The sequence below is a fragment of the Schistocerca americana genome, chromosome 1 (assembly GCF_021461395.2).
Source record: "Schistocerca americana isolate TAMUIC-IGC-003095 chromosome 1, iqSchAmer2.1, whole genome shotgun sequence".
Classification (NCBI taxonomy): Eukaryota; Metazoa; Arthropoda; class Insecta; order Orthoptera; family Acrididae; genus Schistocerca; species Schistocerca americana.
The window spans coordinates 779,200,577-779,219,407 of NC_060119.1; the positions used below are offsets into that span (position 1 = coordinate 779,200,577).

The window sequence follows — 18,831 nt, forward strand, 5'->3', positions numbered from 1 at the left end:
TTGCCCCCTTCAGTGTTATCATTTTATGTATTGTGAAGTGACTCAACACATACTGAGTGGCTTTAGCTCAGTTGCTTGCACGGACAGGAAGGGAAAGAAAACAAATAAAAAACGATGTAAAGGCTTGTCCCTTCGGAATTCCGCGCACCTCCAGTGTGCGGCCGCCAATATAAATGCAGATTCTGCTGCAGTCAATAGGCAGGTTGGCTAGGTCCGCACTCAGCCACAGTGCCTGGGAAGCCGCAAATGCGAAGCAGAAGGAGCGCCTGGCAGCACAAACCAGGTTTCCTGCGCTGCCCATTATCTCAAGTAGTTCCGATATCAGATACAAACTGTCGCGCACGGATTTATAGTCAGTTGGAAACTATGGTGTATCGGGTTCGTTATCAACTACATACATTATTTGACCAGATGTACTCAGACACCTATTAGCGGACATTAATATAAATTCTGTCCACCATTTGCCTCTATGAAGGCTTGAAGTATGCTGGGGGAACTTTCGATGAGGTGTCTGAATTTCTGTGGAGGAATGTCGACTCATTCTTCCCCAAGAGCCGAAACCCGACAAGGTAATGGTTTATTTATTTATTCTTCACAATTACAGCCTGTTATCTGAAAAGCTAAAATAGGCCATACAAGTCACATATTTTTGGATAATAATAAATTTATACATCAACTATTTCCGAAAGTTAATTTTCTTAATACTGCAACTACTTACACTAGTACAAAACTACAATAAAACCCTCAACCAATTACCTAATTACTAATGCTACTATAAGCACTACAGAATCATATTTATGTTTGTTCATTTATTTTGGTGCATTTAACCTGTAGACGGTTGTTTCAGCTGCTAGATCCCCTCATACTACGCCGATCAACAGCCATTGTCTGCTGGATTCCTTGGGCGTCGGGCAGCACGCCAGCAGTGTTTCCACCATAACAAGGAATTCCACCCATCACCGCTACATCTTAAAGCCCACACTTTTATGGCCACACGCACCAACTCAATGTAAATTCCTCAGAAACTATTTCATTCGGTGTTCAGCGACCTCAGTTGTCTTCTCTCCATCCACAGAATATGTTGTCTAGCCGGAATGGCAGCATGCTGTCGTGTCGTTGAGTGCCTAGTTAATTTTTCCTAGGCCTTCCTGGATAACGCGGCTGCAGTATCGTCCAAGATACGTCAGGTGGACTCGCTCCTTAGTCCCGCTTCGGGATCCAACATCTTTAATGCCTAACGGCGATTACCCGTCGCATCTTCGTAGAGCGCGTAGGCCCACAATGTGTGTTCTGGTGTGTCCACACATTCGAGGGTGCAGCTGTCACTCATCTGTCTTTTAATTTCGTATAGATACATAGCATACAGGCAACAGACAGTCAAGTAATGACTCGACGAGTTAAGAAATCTCATTTTTAGTCTCTCTCTGATGTCAGGGAGAAATTATTATGTTCTCCTGCTTGTGTCTGAGGTGTCCCATTTAATTTGCTCCAGATGTAATATGCGATATTTTAATAACTTTTGCCGGCCGAAGTGGCCGTGCGGTTAAAGGCGCTGCAGTCTGGAACCGCAAGACCGCTACGGTCGCAGGTTCGAATCCTGCCTCGGGCATGGATGTTTGTGATGTCCTTAGGTTAGTTAGGTTTAACTAGTTCTAAGTTCTAGGGGACTAATGACCTCAGCAGTTGAGTCCCATAGTGCTCAGAGCCATTTGAACCATTTTTTTAAATAACTTTTCCGTATTGGCCTCAGTATCAAGCATTCTTCCTACTTCCATTTTATTGAATTTCTTTAAGCAGTAAAGGGCTGCGCTTTTCCTAATTTTCGAGTCCGTTAGGCAGATTCCTAGAATTATTCACAAAGCATCCTTTAGGGTACTGCAGAAGGCGCCTGTTAATCTTAGTAGCACTCCTCGTTGAACGCTTCCTACTGATGAAGCTCGCTCCACCGCCTGAAATCTATGAACCCAAACGCTCACACAATTTCCTACGACTCAGGCTAATATAGATTGATGGTATGCTCTAATTGTCTTCAAGAGAAACCGAAATTGCCCATTTGCAGTATTTATAATTTCATTTAAAACGTTTTTACCTTCTTCTCTGACTGTTTCCCCTGAATGATGTTCAAAGTTACAAGGTAATGATGCTGGACACTGGAGTCTGGAGCGAAATCAAGGTTCTAGCGCATCCAAAAGGTCTCCCATTGGGTTCAGGTCGAGACTCTAGGAAGACCAGTCCGTTTCAAGAATGTTATTGTTCACAAATCATTGCCTCAGCAGTGCTGCTTTATGACAGGGGAACTGTAGTGCTCATACAAACAGTTATCGTCTCCAGTCTGTTCCTCTACTATACGCACCACACAATACTGTAAAAGATATTTACATTATTCCACATGAAGGGATCACACTCTAACAACGATAAACACTACCATCCCGTAATACCACCTCCTCTCTGCTTCACTGTTGGCGCTACACATGATAGCAGATAACGTTCTCCATGCATTCGCTAAACCCTTCTACCGGATTGCCACAGGGTATAGAGTAATTCATCACCCCAAATCACCCGTTTACAGTCGTCCACTGTTCACTGCCGTCGTTCTTTACACCACCTCAAGCATTAACGAGGAGTGTCAAGAAAGTTCCACTATATCAAAACTTTTTTTCTTGAGGCTTACCTAGATATTGTTCTACAGAAGATACGCAAACAATTTTGGGAAGACTATGGCTAGCGCTCTCTTGATTTGAACTTCTCGTTCTATAGTTCTCACCGTTTGTATTGACATTTTATAGTGATGGCCGTATGTTTTATTGCACGTGTAAGTACCTAGCAGTACTCACAGAAGGAAGGATGGAATCCAGTATCCAATCGACGGGAAAGCCATTAGCTACGGGAATTAACTGGAAATGGGAGAGGTCGCAAAAGGAATTCAACAACTGTCTTGTTAAAAGAAACATCTACCAATTAGCCGGAAGTAACTTACAGAAACCACGACAAACCTGAATCAGAATGATAGACAGCCGAGAACCTCGCTATTGGCGAAAGGGGGTCCATTATGTTTACCACAGTGTTGCCCCGTACAGCAGTACTGATTTTTGAGGATGGCTGTGTTGCTATTTGTTCTTGGGCACTGCATGAACGTTTAGGATACTATTGGCTTAAAGTAAGATATCAGGGCAGTTCATGAAAGACCTACCATTGTTGCAAAGGACCAGTTTAGTTGCTGTGAAAGCGCTAAGGAAGCGTTAGTCGAAAAACTCTACTTTCGAATGCTACAAGAACCCGCGGAATTAATTTAGAGGTTTATATTTATTGTTAGAGAAAGAAAATTACAATGTTATGAAGGAAGAAAGAGGAAAGCATGGAATGTGTCTCACAGAGGCGTAGCGGTGAATCAAATAAATATTTCTAGTGTCGTACTATACTAATGTGTGTGAAATCTTATGGGGCTTAACTGCTAAGGTCATCAGTCCCTAAGCTTACACACTACATAACCTAAATTGTCCTAAGGACAAACACAGGACTCGAACCTCCAACGGGACCAGCCGCACAGCCCATGACTACAGCGCCATAGAACGCTCGGCTAATCCCGCGCGGCGTACTATACTAATATCTGTAACAGAGTTTTATGTTTCACTCTGAGTCCAAAGAGATCTTTTTTAGTTAACGTAACTTATATTAACGATGTAAAATGTTATTATGAGGCGTCTTCAACTACATGGTGCGACAATAAAGTAATGAGACTGATATGAAAAAAAATGTTGCTTACCGTTTCAATCAAGTTTAGTGTTGTCTCCTTAAAAGTAGTTCCATTCTGATTGTACACACTTTTTCCAGTGCTTATGCCGTTGATGGTAACATTTCTGGAACTCATCTTCTGTAATATCCTCCAAGACCATCGTCACAGCTTTTTGGACATCTTGTGTTGTTTGAAAATGGTGTCCCTTGACCGCCGTTTTGACTCTCAGAAATAGAAAAAAAGTCGCACGGAGCGATATCTGGTGAATATGGTGGCTGTGATAGTACTGAAATTTGTTTTGAGGTTAAAAATTGCTGTACTGACAGAGCGGTATGGGATGGCACATTATCGTGATGCAGAATCCCATTATCAGCAATGTTGTCACTTTTTCACGTAGTCTTTCTAAAATTTATTTGTAATAATATTGGTTAACTATTTGTTCAGGAGGCACCCACACTTTATGAACAATTGCCTTGGAATCAAAGAAGCACACATGCATGCATTTCGCTTTTTGACTTTGACATGTGAGCTTTTTTTGGTCTGGGTGATCCCTTTGAGCACCATTGCGAACTTTGGCGTTTTGTCTCTTGATCGTACTGAAAAAACCAACTTTCATCACCAGTGATAACACGGCTCAACAATTCTTGATTGATTTCCGTTTGCTCTAACAGATCGGCTGCCACATTTTTCCGTGTTTCTCGCTGTTGTGGTGTGAGGTTGTTGGGGACCACTTTTGCACAAATCTTTCTCATACCAAGATCTTCAGTTATTATTAGAAGAACCTTTTCTCGACTGATGTTCAGATTTTCTGCAATCATTTTCACGGATAATCTTCGATCAGATCGTACGAGTTCACGCACCCTGGCCAAGCTGACATCTGTCAGTGAGGTTGATGGTCGTCCACTGCGGTCTTCATCTTCAACATTCGTTCTGCCTTCACTAAACATTTTATGCCAACGAAAAACTTAAGCTCTTGACATAACCTCCTCTCCAAAAGCTTTCTGAAGCTTACCGTAAGTTGTTGTCGCGTTTTCACCCAATTTAACGCAAAAGAAATGGCATACCATTGCGCAATATTATGCGGTTCCATTTCCGTGACGAGAGACACAAACACGTGTTAACTATTACAGCACAACTCAAGACTGAGCAGTTGCATCGATGTGCCTTTGGACTAGAAGCAGCATATAGACCAAGATCAAAGATATTGCGCCTACGCAAGCCTGCAGGGTTGCCACATCTTGCAAAGAAAATCAGTCTCATTACTTTATTGTCGCAATTCGTACACAATTCCAGTCCAATCCGCAAAACAACAATACTGGCTGCTGCCAAGCACTTTTAGGTCAAATGCTAAATGACTCTACGTAGCTCACTTCTAGTTGACAACATGGTAATCCAGTTCATTAAGCTGAGAAATGAAATGAGTTGCGTTATAGGGAATGAGTTGACTATCTACATAATATGTGACAAAGAGTTACCTTGATTGAAGAGTGCCAAACTAACGCTACGTTTTGAACTGCAGCTCTCCAGACGTAGCAACTGCACGCTAGAGTGTATATGAAACACATGCCGGTATTATAAAAGAGAAGGGCGAGTGGATGTGGAAGACATAAGGTATGAAGTATTACAGTCAGAGGTTAGTAGAGCTTTGGCCGGCCGGAGTGGCCGTGCGGTTCTGGGCGCTACAGCCTGGAGCCGAGCGACCGCTACGGTCGCAGGTTCGAATTCTGCCTCGGGCATGGATGTGTGTGATGTCCTTAGGTTAGTTAGGTTTAATTAGTTCTAAGTTCTAGGCGACTGATGACCTCAGAAGTTAAGTCGCATGGTGCTCAGAGCCATTTGAACCATTTTTTTAGTAGAGCTTTGCAAGACTTGTGATCAAATAAAGCAGAAGGAATACACAACATTTTCGTTTGGAATTTCTAAAACCATTAGGGGAAGTCTCAACCAAGCGAATACAAGAACCAACAGGGAATAATAAGAATTGGAAGACCAAGAACGGTGTGCTCGGAATATAAAGGATATAATACAGAGATGTTATCTCGCATCTGGTATTCAGTCTATGCATCGAAGAAGCCATTACACAAAAAAGGTTTAAGAGTAGGATTAAAATTCAAAGCAAAAGGTTATCAGTGATTAGAGGGACGAATTCGTGGCGGGCTGCATCGAACCAGTCAATAGACTCATGTCGTTCTATCCTAGTGAAAGTTAAGAATATTTACAAAACCAGGTGAATGGAATGTGCACTTTAGTGAATACAGAATTCTGATTGACAGTGAACAGAAAAAAGAAGAAAGTAATGGGGAGCAGCAGAAATAAGTTTAATAGTACACTTCACTACAAAACTGGGAACTACGAAAGATGAAATTAAGGAACAGTGCTACCTTGCAAGCAAAACAGTACATGACGGACGGAGCAATGACATAAAAAGCAGACAAGCACAGGCAAAGAGAACTGGCCAAGAGAAGTCTACCAATATCAAACATCGGCCCGAATTTCAGAAAAAAATTCCGAAAATGAACGTTTGGAACACAATTGTATGATATTGAATCATGGTATCTGGGAAACCCAGAAACGAAGAGAATCAAAGCGTTTGAGATATGGCACTGAGCAGGATGTTGAAAATTATGTGGACTGGTAAGATGAGGAATCAGGACGTTCTCTCCAGAATCAGTGAAGAAAGAAACATATGGAAGACAAGAGAAAGTGACAGGATGGCAGAACATGTGTTGAATCTGAGAAATACTTTCATGGTGCTAGAGGGAGTTATAGAGGGTATAGAACTGTAGAGAAAGGCAGAGACTGGCAAATAAGCAACAAATAACTGAGTGCAAGAGCTACTCTAGATGAAGAGGTTGGCACAAAAGGGGAATTCGTGGTGGGTCCCATCGAACGAGTCAAAAGACATAAACGCACACGCAAATACGCACACACGCACTCACGCGCACACACACACACACACACAAACACACACACACAAAATTTGTATCATAACGCCTACCATTTGTTAGGAATGACACTCTGAGTCCATTCACCATTCACCCTAGTGACGTGTTCCACCAACCTAACGTCCCATATCTAGGCTGTATCTACTGTGCTAGAAGAGTAGCTAATCCCGTTGTGCAGCACACGCCTGACTTACTGATCTCAAACGAAGTTGAGCATGACAGTCATGTCTTGCGTAGCTTGCGTTTTGATCGGAAACCTCTTCTTTAATTGTCTTTGGGCACAGGAAGCCGTTACGTACAACCACAAGTACAAGTAAACCAGCATCCTCAGGGTAGCACTGCGTACCAGTCCTGAATGGGCTACCGTCGTTTGTGTACTCTACTGAGCCTGTCAAGATGCCTTGAGGGATCATTTCAAGCTTAGATCGTGTACGCATATCACTTTATGGCAAGAACGGTTGTGAACACGAGAAATTATCCGCCGAACTGGAGTATACCGTTGTGACGTCATCTGAACTTCAGTCGATAGTGTGGGGGGAAAAAAAAGAAATGAAAAACATCGGCTGCCTATCTCGTAGTTGATAGTAATGTACGAATGACTATCCACATGAATATCGAGAAGAACGACCCAGAAGAGTGTTCTGCCTTTTGGGAGGTAACTGAGAGGGCCGTGTTGTCGATTCCTGCATCTTCGGCTATAGCTGAATTAAGTGCAATATCGTAATGGAGCGATTCAAAACGGAAGTCGATCGTGAGTATACAGAGCGTCACACACTGCAACTCTCACGACTGTATGGAGGTGCTAGTGCGCCTGACAGCAGGTGGTACTTCAAGGGGGATCTGAAATCTCCCCACCAGTGAGGTCTGGCGTCACGCGCCACCGAGATAACGCCAGTTCACGGTAAACACTACTTCTTCTTCTTCTTCTTCTTCTCCTTCTTCTTCTTCTTTTTCTGCTCAGTCCTTTCCCTACTATTGCAGCACAAACGCCACTGATTCCATATAAATGGCCTAAGACGACGTGGCAACTAGCCTATCAGTCTTCCACGGCAGTAAGTACCAGTGAACTGTGAACTTGGATCGATGAAGCTTGGCACGCAACACTTTGGAAATACAAGGCAGAATTAAATCATTCAATAGAAGGCATATTAACGCTAGGTTAAGTAAGAAAGCAACGCAGAGAAATTGTAAACCGTGGTATGCACATACTTACAAATATTCAGTGTATCTGTGATTACATCATTTTCTGTGCTATGCCGTTTCCACCATTTCTGCAGTTTTCTTACTATCAATATAGTGTTTGATTAAACCAATCCTGAAGAAAGTGAGGGTATCAATATGCGAAGGCTGGGAGGGCCATCGGAAAGCTCCCATTCAGGCAGACCCAATCACTTAGAAATTCTTTACCCCGTAACTTTTATTTCTGTGGCGACTTTTTGAATTGTAAAATGGCTTTCAGCAGCATTTCTATTCATTAAACCAGTTGTAACAGTGTGTAAAACATTTGACTCGCATTCTGGGGAAATCCTCGCCCGGGCATTAAAATGTGGATTTCGGTCGTTTCGTTGAAGATGAATGATGGGAGAGTTCTTCTAAAATGACTAAGGCCGATTTCGTTCCTATCCGTCTCCAACTGAAATTTACGTTCGTCGTCGATAGACTTTAACAGTCTAATCATCGCCCTTCTTGCCTTCCTTACATTTCAGCTAATTTGAAATATAATGCTGTTTACGCGCATGATCGGAACAGTGTGCCATGCTCGTGCCGTTATTATTAGTTATTGGTTAGTCATGTGAGTGAACTACTCCCTAATCACTAAATGTATGATACTCTTAAGTGCGTCTATATTGACGCAACAAGAAATGTGGTGACTTTTGTCACAGAGCAGCACAATAATAGTAAGGTAAACTATCAAATGTGTCATGAAATGAGCAACAATATTTCCATATCTTTCTGTGCGTCCACATTTCTCTGAAGTCTCGTTACTAAACTCAGTTTGAAACAAACTATCTTCATTTTTTTTTTTTTTTCAGAAAAGGAACAGATTTTCAGTTAGGGAAAGAACGAGGCAGTAAGTCCTTCGCTGTCACGGAGAAAGGCAAAGTAGATCAGAGACTACGAAGTGTGATGGTAACTACTCGTTGCCTCGTCAGTACGAAAGATAAGAAGTGCATCACAACTGTTCTTAAGTCCCACAACAAATGCAGATAAAATGATGCCAAAGCTTTGGTTTACAACATAATGAAATAACGAACGGTTAAGAAGCTTTTATATCGAGCAAGCACAGTGACCAGCATACTAACGCATGTTCTCTGGTACCAGAGAATTGTGGGTTCAGATTCTGGTTGTCCATGATTTCCCTAAGTATCTTCGGTGAATTTCTAGATGACCCGTTTACGAGCGCCACGGAATATTCCTTCTCGTTTTTTGTCCAGCTGAGCTTCGTCCCCAATGAACTAGCTACTGGCAAGAAGTTGAAGAAATTGACGTCCTCTTTCCACTTACTTCCACAGCAACCACAGAATCAGTTCAACTCAGACGCTCAGCGGTAAGTTCCAGACTACAAGCGCGAAGCTCCAGGTGGACCTGGAATTCTTATCCGTTATCGCTTCTTTTAGCTCTGGCAATGATTTATTAAAGTAAAAAAAAAAAATAAAATTGGACAAGTGCAAGTAGGACTCTCGCTTTAAGGGTTACGTACAAATTTACTTATGTACATAGATAGCTCACCCGTCCCGGGAGTGGAGAATTTTGACTATTTTGGCTGGTTATCGATGTCGATACTGGCAAGATATCGGACCCACGACTTCCAAGACTTTCGCTACAATTTTCTTATTTTTTTCCTTCACTTGTACTATTGAGCCTTGCTTCTTGCCAAATTTCATGATTCGAAGTCAAGAAAAAGTTAATCCTATAGGTTTTGTTGAGTGAGTTTGCGAGTATCAAAATAAGTGACATAAATGGCCGTATTTTTTGATTGCATTGACTTGTAAGGTTAAAATTTGACACCGCCAATCGACTATACACCTTAATATGTGATATAAATTTCAACTTGACACGTCTAACTGTTCCTCAGGAAAAGGGGTCTTAACAGACAGACAGTCTAAAAGAGCAAAAAAAAAAAAAAAAAAAAAAAAAAAAAAACTGTTCTGATGATGTAATGACAAATAAACGTTGTACTGTGAAACCTTTGTTCTTGCCAAATTATATGATTCTAGGTGAACGACAAGTACCCTATACGTTTTGATGACTGAGTTTACGAATATTAAAATGTGTGTTTGATTGCATACCGTTAGAAACTTAAATTTTGTACACCGCCAAGGTTCGTGCACCTTAGTGTGAGAGATAAGTTTCAACTACATACGCGTTCCTGAGAAAAAGGGTTTTTAACAGTCGGATGGACAGATAGAAAGGCAGACGGACAACATTCTGATACCGTTAGGGTTTCATTTTTACTGGTTGAGGCATGGAGGCCTAAAAATGAGTCGTTAAAATGTAAGTCAGCACAAAGGAAAACCACATATAATTGTTTCATACATATTGTGTGTTCAAGCCATTCTTCGTTTTGATGACATGGGTTTGTGATGACAACACAAGCATCTGCAGTGAAAATGACTTCCAACTGATTGTCGCCTTCTGTGCCATATTTCGGGAGCAGATTCTGAGAGGCGTCGTCGCCGTTCCAGGATATCACGTAATTTGAGAGATTGTTTCAGCAGTATTCTAATCGACACTAAATGGATTACAAATTCACCTGAAAATCTGATGACTCACCAGGAACATATGGGTACATTTGAAGTACTTAGTTCTGTATCTTTTCATTGTTAAGAAGATTTTTTCTGAAAAATGTTAACTTCGTATTTCCGTTTACGACAAACAAAGAGTGTCGTGATCCTAAAATTCATATACGTATGAGGTATATCATTTCATTGTTTCAGTAATTATGTCATACTTCATACTGTCCTTTTTTTCATATCTGTAGCTTGATAGATTTTGTTGCCGAATTTTGAAAAAAGAAAGGAGAAACTTGATTGAATGTCCCGTCGACGACGAGGTCATTAGAAGTGGTGCACAAGCTATTAGATGAGAAAGGAAATAGCTGCGCTGTTTTAAAGCAGCCATCCCGGTATTTGTCTTAAATGATTTGGGGAAATCACGGAAAAACTAAATCTGTGTGGCTGGACTTGGATTTTAACGGCCCTCCTGCCGAATACGAAACTTTATGGAAACAACTCTGTGGTTACTCTGTCATTGCACTCGAAGAAAAGTGTTTGACAAAGACGATAATTTGCATGGACTCATAGATTCATTCCATCATGAACTATTTGTTATAGATAACAATCAACTAAGATGTCACATTGGTTTTAATAATTTACGTGTAATTAAACATCAAATGACGAACACGATTTACTGCCTCGTTTTCATTAGTATTCGAATTTCTTTGTTATTAGGATTGTGTGAAATTGGATTCCCAGAACTAGGAACACGTGTCGGTTATCGATCGAGTGTCATAGGCTAGTGTTAATAAAGCAGTGAGCAGGTAGCGACGACAGGAGGGGGAGTACTCACTGGCCTGGTTGGAGGGGTCGGCCCGCGCCTTGGCGCGCTGCGTGCTGCGGATCATCCAGCGTTCCAGCTGCTCCAGCTCCACCTCCTCCAGCACGTAGCGCTCCAGGAAGTCGGAGTGCGTCCGCAGGAAAGCTGACACCTGTTCGGCGCTGACCTCTGGAACACAAACCAGTGGGGGACCATGCTGAGAACGTAAATAAAACGCCAAGCTACAGACAAAATTTCGAATTTTAGCTTGCTTAAAATGAACAGAATGGAAGCGTCAGTTGAGCAGTACCGGTAATGAGCATTATTATCTCGAGCAGCAATACACCAAACTGCAAGGCTTTCGCAGTCAAGAGTCCATTTCAGTGTAATTCTTTTGGGTCCTGATCGCGTCACGATGTGATGAAGCTACCGATGCCTCTGCTGCTACTGCAGGCAGCCTTCATTACATCATCATGCTGTCACAAGATACTAAGTTTTCTTTTCAATGCAAGTTAATGAGTTTCTTCTAGGTGAGCCGTTCTGAATGCGTTATCACAAATACGCTCTGCTGTAATCTGGTCGCGCAACACTGAGGACTGTAATATTTTCCACTGAAAATATTCATGCTGAAACGTTGTGTGCTCGTTCAGGTACCCATCGTTATAGAGATGTATAGTCAAATGTAACAATACGTTACGTTCGGCGCGTACTGCTACATGCAAGGAAAAGAAAGGTGCTTTTGTAAGATACAAGGTTCTAGAGTATACTGAGAATTCGATCTTTTTTGGTCGCTGTTGATTGGGCTATTACGCCACCAGCATATTTTGTTATTTCGTTACCTTTACTAATTTAGACGTGCCCGTTACGGCAATGAAAGAAAAACGACTTCTGCAAAAGTTGCGCTGAAATTAATTACGATGACAATTAGATGCAAACTGAACGATTACCAGCACTGTAGTTACGGAGTTAGAAGGTCTGGCGATTACAACGATGCGATTGTTTATTTTATGTTATTAAATTTCACAAAATTCTTACACAAAATGTAAACAATCGTCAATTTTACAATTTGTAAGTGCTAGACTAATCAGGTGACTTAGTAAGGACAGTCAATGAAGACCAAAACAGGACGAATATCGGGAATAATTCGTATAGTCGGAAAATTTCGTTCAGTGGTAGGTGGAAGTGCTACGAACAATACACTAGAAATTCTGACAGGTGAGGGGGTGAGGTGGAGGAGCGTTTGAATACCAATTTTTTACGTTCTTCTTGAATAACTCGAAAACCACGGCCTCCATCGAAAACGCATCTCAGCACAAAATTTAACTATATCAAATTTACCACAAGAAAGGTTCAGTTCATTTTTCTGTAGGGCTAATAGTTGGCGCGTAGCAAGCGAGAGAACATCAAAATCTCGCGCGTGAACTTTGTACGCCAGATATGGTATTCCGGGTGGTTTAAAACGACAGTGGTAGGGACAGCTTAATCACATTGTATATCTGAGGATTTCAAATATCAGGTCACACTTGTCGTCCCAGTATAAGGACCAAGCGTGGTGGCGCAGTGGTTAGGCACTGGACTCGCATTCGGGAGGACGACGGTTCAATCCCGCGTCCGGCCATCCTGATTTAGGTTTTCCGTGATTTCCCTAAATCACTGCAGGCAAATGCCGGGATGGTTCCTCTCAAAGGGCACGGCCGACTTCCTTCCCCATCCTTCCCTAATCCGATGAGACCGATGACCACGCTGTCTGGTCTCCTTCCCCAAACCAACCAACCAACCAACCAGTATAAGGCCACTGCGCAACAAGACTGGCGCATTATCAGAAGAGAGTACTTGTCCCGAGTTTCCTGCGGACAGTTCTGTTGTGGTGTGGGTAACACGTGCATCACAGTGTGGGAATCAAATGGCGCGGCAGCTAGAAACGTACTCCAAAATTGAAGCATACGTGACAGTACGAATTTGGTGGGCAAAACATCAAAATTTCACACAGATTTATCGTGAAATTCTGGCGGTATATGGACCAAATGTAATGTCGTGTCCAGCCGCAATGAAATGATGCCAGCAGTTTAATCAAAGTCATAGAGATGCGGACGATGATGATCGGGATGGAAGGTCACCGGAATCGACTACAGCGACATACCTAGACAGTCGCAGAACTGATTTGCTGCGATCGTGAATTTTCCGCCGACGAGGATTTTCAAACGAATGGCTATCTCTTGAAGGAGTGGATTTCTACCATCGAGGTGTTGAACAACGATTGATAGAATTTTCGACCGTTTGAAACGTGATTATTGGTCCATTTCATACAGACTGACGAAATGTGCAATCAATGCATCATGCCAAAGGCGTAATACTAAATTATTGCCATGCTGATTTCTTGCATTGGCGATACTGCACTAAAGCCTTCTGGAAGCGAGACGGAACATCTAGGTGTTTTATTTCATTTGATTCCTTTATTCCTTACTCTATGTGTGACTATAGTTGGGTGGTAGTGTGGTTAAAAATCAGGTCACCTGTTAATTAACGCATCGTGTGGCACGGGAAGGAGAAGGTCCAGATGGGTGGGAACGTCCGTCTGGTTACCTCATATGTTTAATTTAACGAAAACATCTCATCACCTGAAAGAGAAAGTTACTTTGGAAAAGAGAAGGTGGTATCTGCGTGAGGGAGATGACAAAAATGTGGAACCGCAAACAAGAGAAACATTGGTGTGTCCAAATTTTAACAAAAAATTCTCCTCAACACTCGACGGAGACTGTCAGTTTTGGACATGAGGGATACAGGTGGAGGACCAGAAAGGGGCAGAAAAACGCGTAGCCTCGAACTGCCCACGACTAGAGTGTTTCAAATCAACAGGACCGCTCCCCTCCCTCTACCTGAAACAGTGCGCTGTTTCGCAGAGCAGAGGGACTCAGAGTTGTGAGCTAGAGGATGACTTGACTTAAAAAAAAAAATCTAACGAGCTTTTGTCCCCTTCCGTTGGATGCGAGAGTAGCACTCATGAGCGAATGGAGGCACAGACAACAGAGTAAGACATAGTTTCAGACGAGGGTGGAAAATTACGACAGGATGGAGAGAGTATGATTGGTCAGATTCAGATTTAACTCATTGCGCTTTCCCCCATTTCTACGGAGCGTGGAATGATCGCAACTGCGCAAGTTAAAATGGGTCTGAGCACTATGGGACTTAACATCTGAGGTCATCAGTACCCTAGAACTTAGAACTACTTAAACCTAAGTAACATAATGACATCACACACATCGATGCCCGAGGCGGTCGCGCTGTTCCAGACTGAAGCGGCTAGAACCGCTCGGCCATACCGGACGGCCAACTGCTCAAGTGCTGTTGGGAGATACATCGTCCACTCTCATTAAAGTGACCACTTGTCAAGAGCCTCAACAATGACCTTTTGCAGTGCCAACTGCTACGGCACGTGCAGGTAGAGAATCGATGACGTTCTGGAACGTACCGACAGAGATGTGTAGCCTTGCCGACACCAGAGCAGTGGCCTGCTGCGCTTGGCAGATCTGCTACTGTTCATTGGAAGTCCAAATTTAGGCCATGTTAGGTCGTGTTCCTGTCGTTTCTGCTAATGATCACTTGATTCAGTCAATTGTGGATGACATTTGGGATCGTTCTTACAGCTCATAATGACTCTGGTTTCAACAAAAGTTTCACCTGTTTCCCGTCACCAGTGACTGTAATAACTACCAACGGTTAGCAGAAAAGCATGTTTCTCAGATGTGTGCGCAAGGTATACGAAAGGATAATATTTTACCCGATTATAAGCAACGATTTCCTTAATTTACTCTCCTCGTGGGTGTCTTCCCGATATCTGTGCAGAGTTATTGTGCTTAGGGGACCATTGAGCGCCGTCTAACGTTTTGATAGTCACTCACTGTTTGAGAAACTGTGTTGGTATACCACATGCATCTTCAAGTAATCAATCGTGTATTAAGAAATCGGTATAAATCTCCCACGGCTGATGCTAAAGCAGGCCATCAGGCTTCCCCAGGTTACCTTACACCACAAGCTCGCCAGAAGCCGTTTCCGTGGTACGACATTAGATTATTACTATATGGGCTGCGATTTGATCGTTCGTCCTAATTATCAAAGCAGCAGGCCAGGAAGTCAAAGGCAGGGAATGCAGAGACACTCAACCAATTCTCATATTAATTTTCTGTTCTTTTGACCATGCAGTAACATTTAACTGAGCCTACCTCACTATCACCTCTCTTAATCATATTAGATAATGACAGGGTGTGTATCAAAGTCAAAACAGAAAGCTTTCACGTTGTTTACAGAGACTTGGTGAATATGTTGAAGGCCTGCCGGATTATCCAAGCGGTTCTAGTCGCTACCGTCTGGAACTGTGCGACCGCTACGGTCGCAGTTTCGAATCCTGCCTCGGGCATGGATGTGTGTGATGTCCTTAGGTTAGTTAGGTTGTTTAAGTAGTTCTAGGTTCTAGGGGACTGATGACTTCAGCAGTTAAGTCCCATAGTGCTCAGAGCCACTTGAACCAATATGTTGAAAAACAGTGTCATGTATATGTGTCACATGTAAGTGTAGTTCAGCGTTCAATAAACGTTACTTTGCCTGCTACAATAACTTATACTTTGAGGTCCCCTCGAATATACAAAAGCTTTGGTCTTAACACTGAAGACTAGAATTTAGTACGTTAGAGGTCTCTGCGGCATTCATTCTTATATGAAACGTACCCTTCATCTCAAAACAATCAATATTTTCTGCGGGTTTTTGCTTCTGGAGGTTTATGTTTGAACTGTGGAAGAGGTGAGTGTTTAAAGAAATTGAAGGAACTATATTATTTCAGCATTCATTTTATCACCCGTATTAACCTTCTGCTGATTTTACTTGTGAATCACGAGAAACAGTTAAAAGAAGGATAAGAGACTCAAAGTCTTTTCACCTTTCTCGCTCAGGAACTGTTGCTGAATTTGAAGGCTGGCTTTCAAAGGCTTATTATCAAAGCTGCGAAAAGTTCGTAACGATTTTTTTCGTGAATAACTTGTTCTTGAGTTAAATAAGGAGTAATGTAGATAGCCACCGTATTTTCTTTGTTTCAGGTTTCTATAACTGGTGTTTGTTTGCTTTTCTCAGTGCAGTTTCTGTTTGATAAATAACTTATTAATGGTTTGTTCAGAAGCATGCCTCGGTGGATCAGTACTCAAGTTGCAGGCTACAAAGCTGACAAATTGGAGTTTGACCCCCTTTGGTCCTCAGATTTTTTTTTTGTTATTTATCGCTTCTCTGATCTGTAACAACGAGAAACGTTTCGAGACAAGTAACGTCGCGTTTCAGTGTACATGTTGAACTGTTGGTCCCCCTCTAACTGGTTGTGTAAGTCGGTTCAGAGATAGATAAAAGTCAAGGGCCCACCACCATTAAGCGTCCGCCCCGAGAGCTGAGTGGCAAAAAAGTGATCAGAGCATAAAAAAAAATTTCCTTAGTACCCTGGCTACTGCGTTTAAGTCGCCAGTTCAAACCCAAATGCTGGCAATTACTTGTTCCTTCAAACAAAAACAAAATGAAAGAATAAAAAAAAATAAAAAAATAAATTGGGAAGCGAGCGAGACTCCCGTCCATGAAAAAAAAGTTGGTGAGCACTTGCCCGCGAAAGACAATTTAATGAAAAAGAAAAAGTGGTCAGCGCAACAGAATGTCAATCCTAAGGGCCCAGGTTCGATTCCCGGCTGGGTCGGAGATTTTCTCCGCTCAGAGACTGGGTGTTGTGTTGTTCTAATCTTCATCATTCCCTCCCCATCGACATGCAAGTCGCCGAAGTGGCGTCAAATCGAAAGACTTGCACCCGGCGAACGGTCTAACCGACGGGAGGCCCAAGTCATACGAGATTTAGATTTAGCCTATCGATAACTACAATATTACGCTAGATATGTGGAGATACGAAATGAAACACAGTGAAGTGGAATTATCGAACACTTCAAGAATAACATTTTCTAGAACTGCCCATTAAAAAAAAAAAAAAATTGCCAGCGTGACGGATTGCCGTCCTACGCGGGCCCGGGTTCAGTCCCGGCTGGGTCGGGGATTTTCTCCGCTCATTTTCATCCCCATCCGGCACGCAGGCCGCCCAATGTGGCGTCGAATGTAATCAGACCTGCACCAAGGCGGCCGGACCTGCCCCGTAAGGGGCTTCCCGGCCAATAACGCCAAACGCTCATTTACATTTACCACAATTAAGCAATGGAATGTTCAGACCAACGTACCGGTTGAGCATGGTTTTACTTGCTTTACAGTGTAACAAATGCAATGTAAAAATACTCTGTGGGCCAGGTCGTTAGCAGTTTTTCTACCGCCACGGTCCACTTTAACTAACTCTGCACTTGCCGGTATTTCCCTCTCCAACTGCTAACGTGCGCAAATACTCTACGTAAGTAGCCAAAGGTGAGAATGTAGGCAACAGACACTCATAATAAGCAACACCTTCCCCAACTGTACTAAAACTGCTACCATTATCTAATATGGATGTCTTGTTGATATAATTATGCAATTAGTTCTTGTTTGCAGTGCTAAAAAATAAGTGGACAAAGGGAATACTCCGTGACTGCTAAGATTAACATCACCACCCTTTAAATCCAAAGTCTTCTAAAACGTTTGTGGAATTCTGATGGACGTCAAAAGTTATCCGAAAGTGTTTAGGGCTAACTCTGAGTAAACGTTTCGTTAGAAGCCGGGTTTTTGATCCGATATGCGTCAATGCTACTACATAGAGCTCTAAGATTGAAAAGTTTCAAAAGAGACACTGGGTTTGAGTACAGAAAAAAGTTCATAATATTGCAGCACATTGGCAACTTCCTTATCAAGAAAATGTCAAGAGACAATTGGAAGACTTTTTTCGCCTTTCTAAACCACCAGCAATTACTGTAGAAACGTCCATAATATTCTGAATGGAAATCTACGTCCGTAAAAGTACCGTTCTCCTGCTGTTTCAGTTCAGACGTGCAACGCGTCCACGTCTTCTGAAGGGAAGAGGAAAGTCCCAGAGTTGTTTGTCCTAGTATGCAGAAACGTAGACAAGATGGCATGCAATGTTTAATTTATGCAATGATTAATTTATGAGACTCTTGTAGGCACAGAGGAAGCTATCTTGGCACGAGTTCCGGACACTGCACTAGGAACTGAAGAGACAGCAGGTAGAATGTCTGTAACAACGTTGGCGGCTCTTGTAATGCATGTGACTGTTCTGCACGTACAATATGCTGGGTTCTTCTTCGCTTCGGAATAATGTAAATACGTGGTGTTTAAACGTCAATACAAACAAATGTGCTAGAGTGATAAATGGATGTTTCGTTACGTTTCCTTTAGAAATGTTAACTAATAACTGTACTGCGTCGCGTCTAATTAACTTCCTCAAGCAGAAGTTAATGAGTTAAACACGTGAATTGAAACCGTCGTAGAACGGAAACGGTACGTTTCTGGACAAGGGTTTCTATTCAGAATACAATGTGCTCACCCCCTGAACAAGTCATAGAGGTATGTCACGGGAATTTCCGAACACGATGTATAATAGTCAAAGAAAAATTGAAGAAAACTTAAGAAATAAAATTTATTTTGAACCTATCTTGGGGGACGAAT

The 18,831-nt window shown here is 42.3% G+C and overlaps 1 protein-coding gene across 1 annotated transcript in view; it reads right to left on the reverse strand.

The window, feature by feature from the left end:
- The window catches only part of LOC124594174 (probable 3',5'-cyclic phosphodiesterase pde-5), a 277,725-nt gene extending 265,853 nt beyond the window's left edge, over window positions 1-11,872 (reverse strand). The window contains exons 1-2 of the mRNA XM_047132534.1: window positions 11,869-11,872; window positions 11,248-11,403 (exon numbers count right to left, since the gene is read on the reverse strand). Of these exons, the coding sequence (XP_046988490.1) occupies window positions 11,248-11,403; window positions 11,869-11,872 (160 nt within the window). The remainder of the gene's footprint in view (window positions 1-11,247; window positions 11,404-11,868) is intronic.
- Window positions 11,873-18,831: the final 6,959 nt, after the last annotated feature.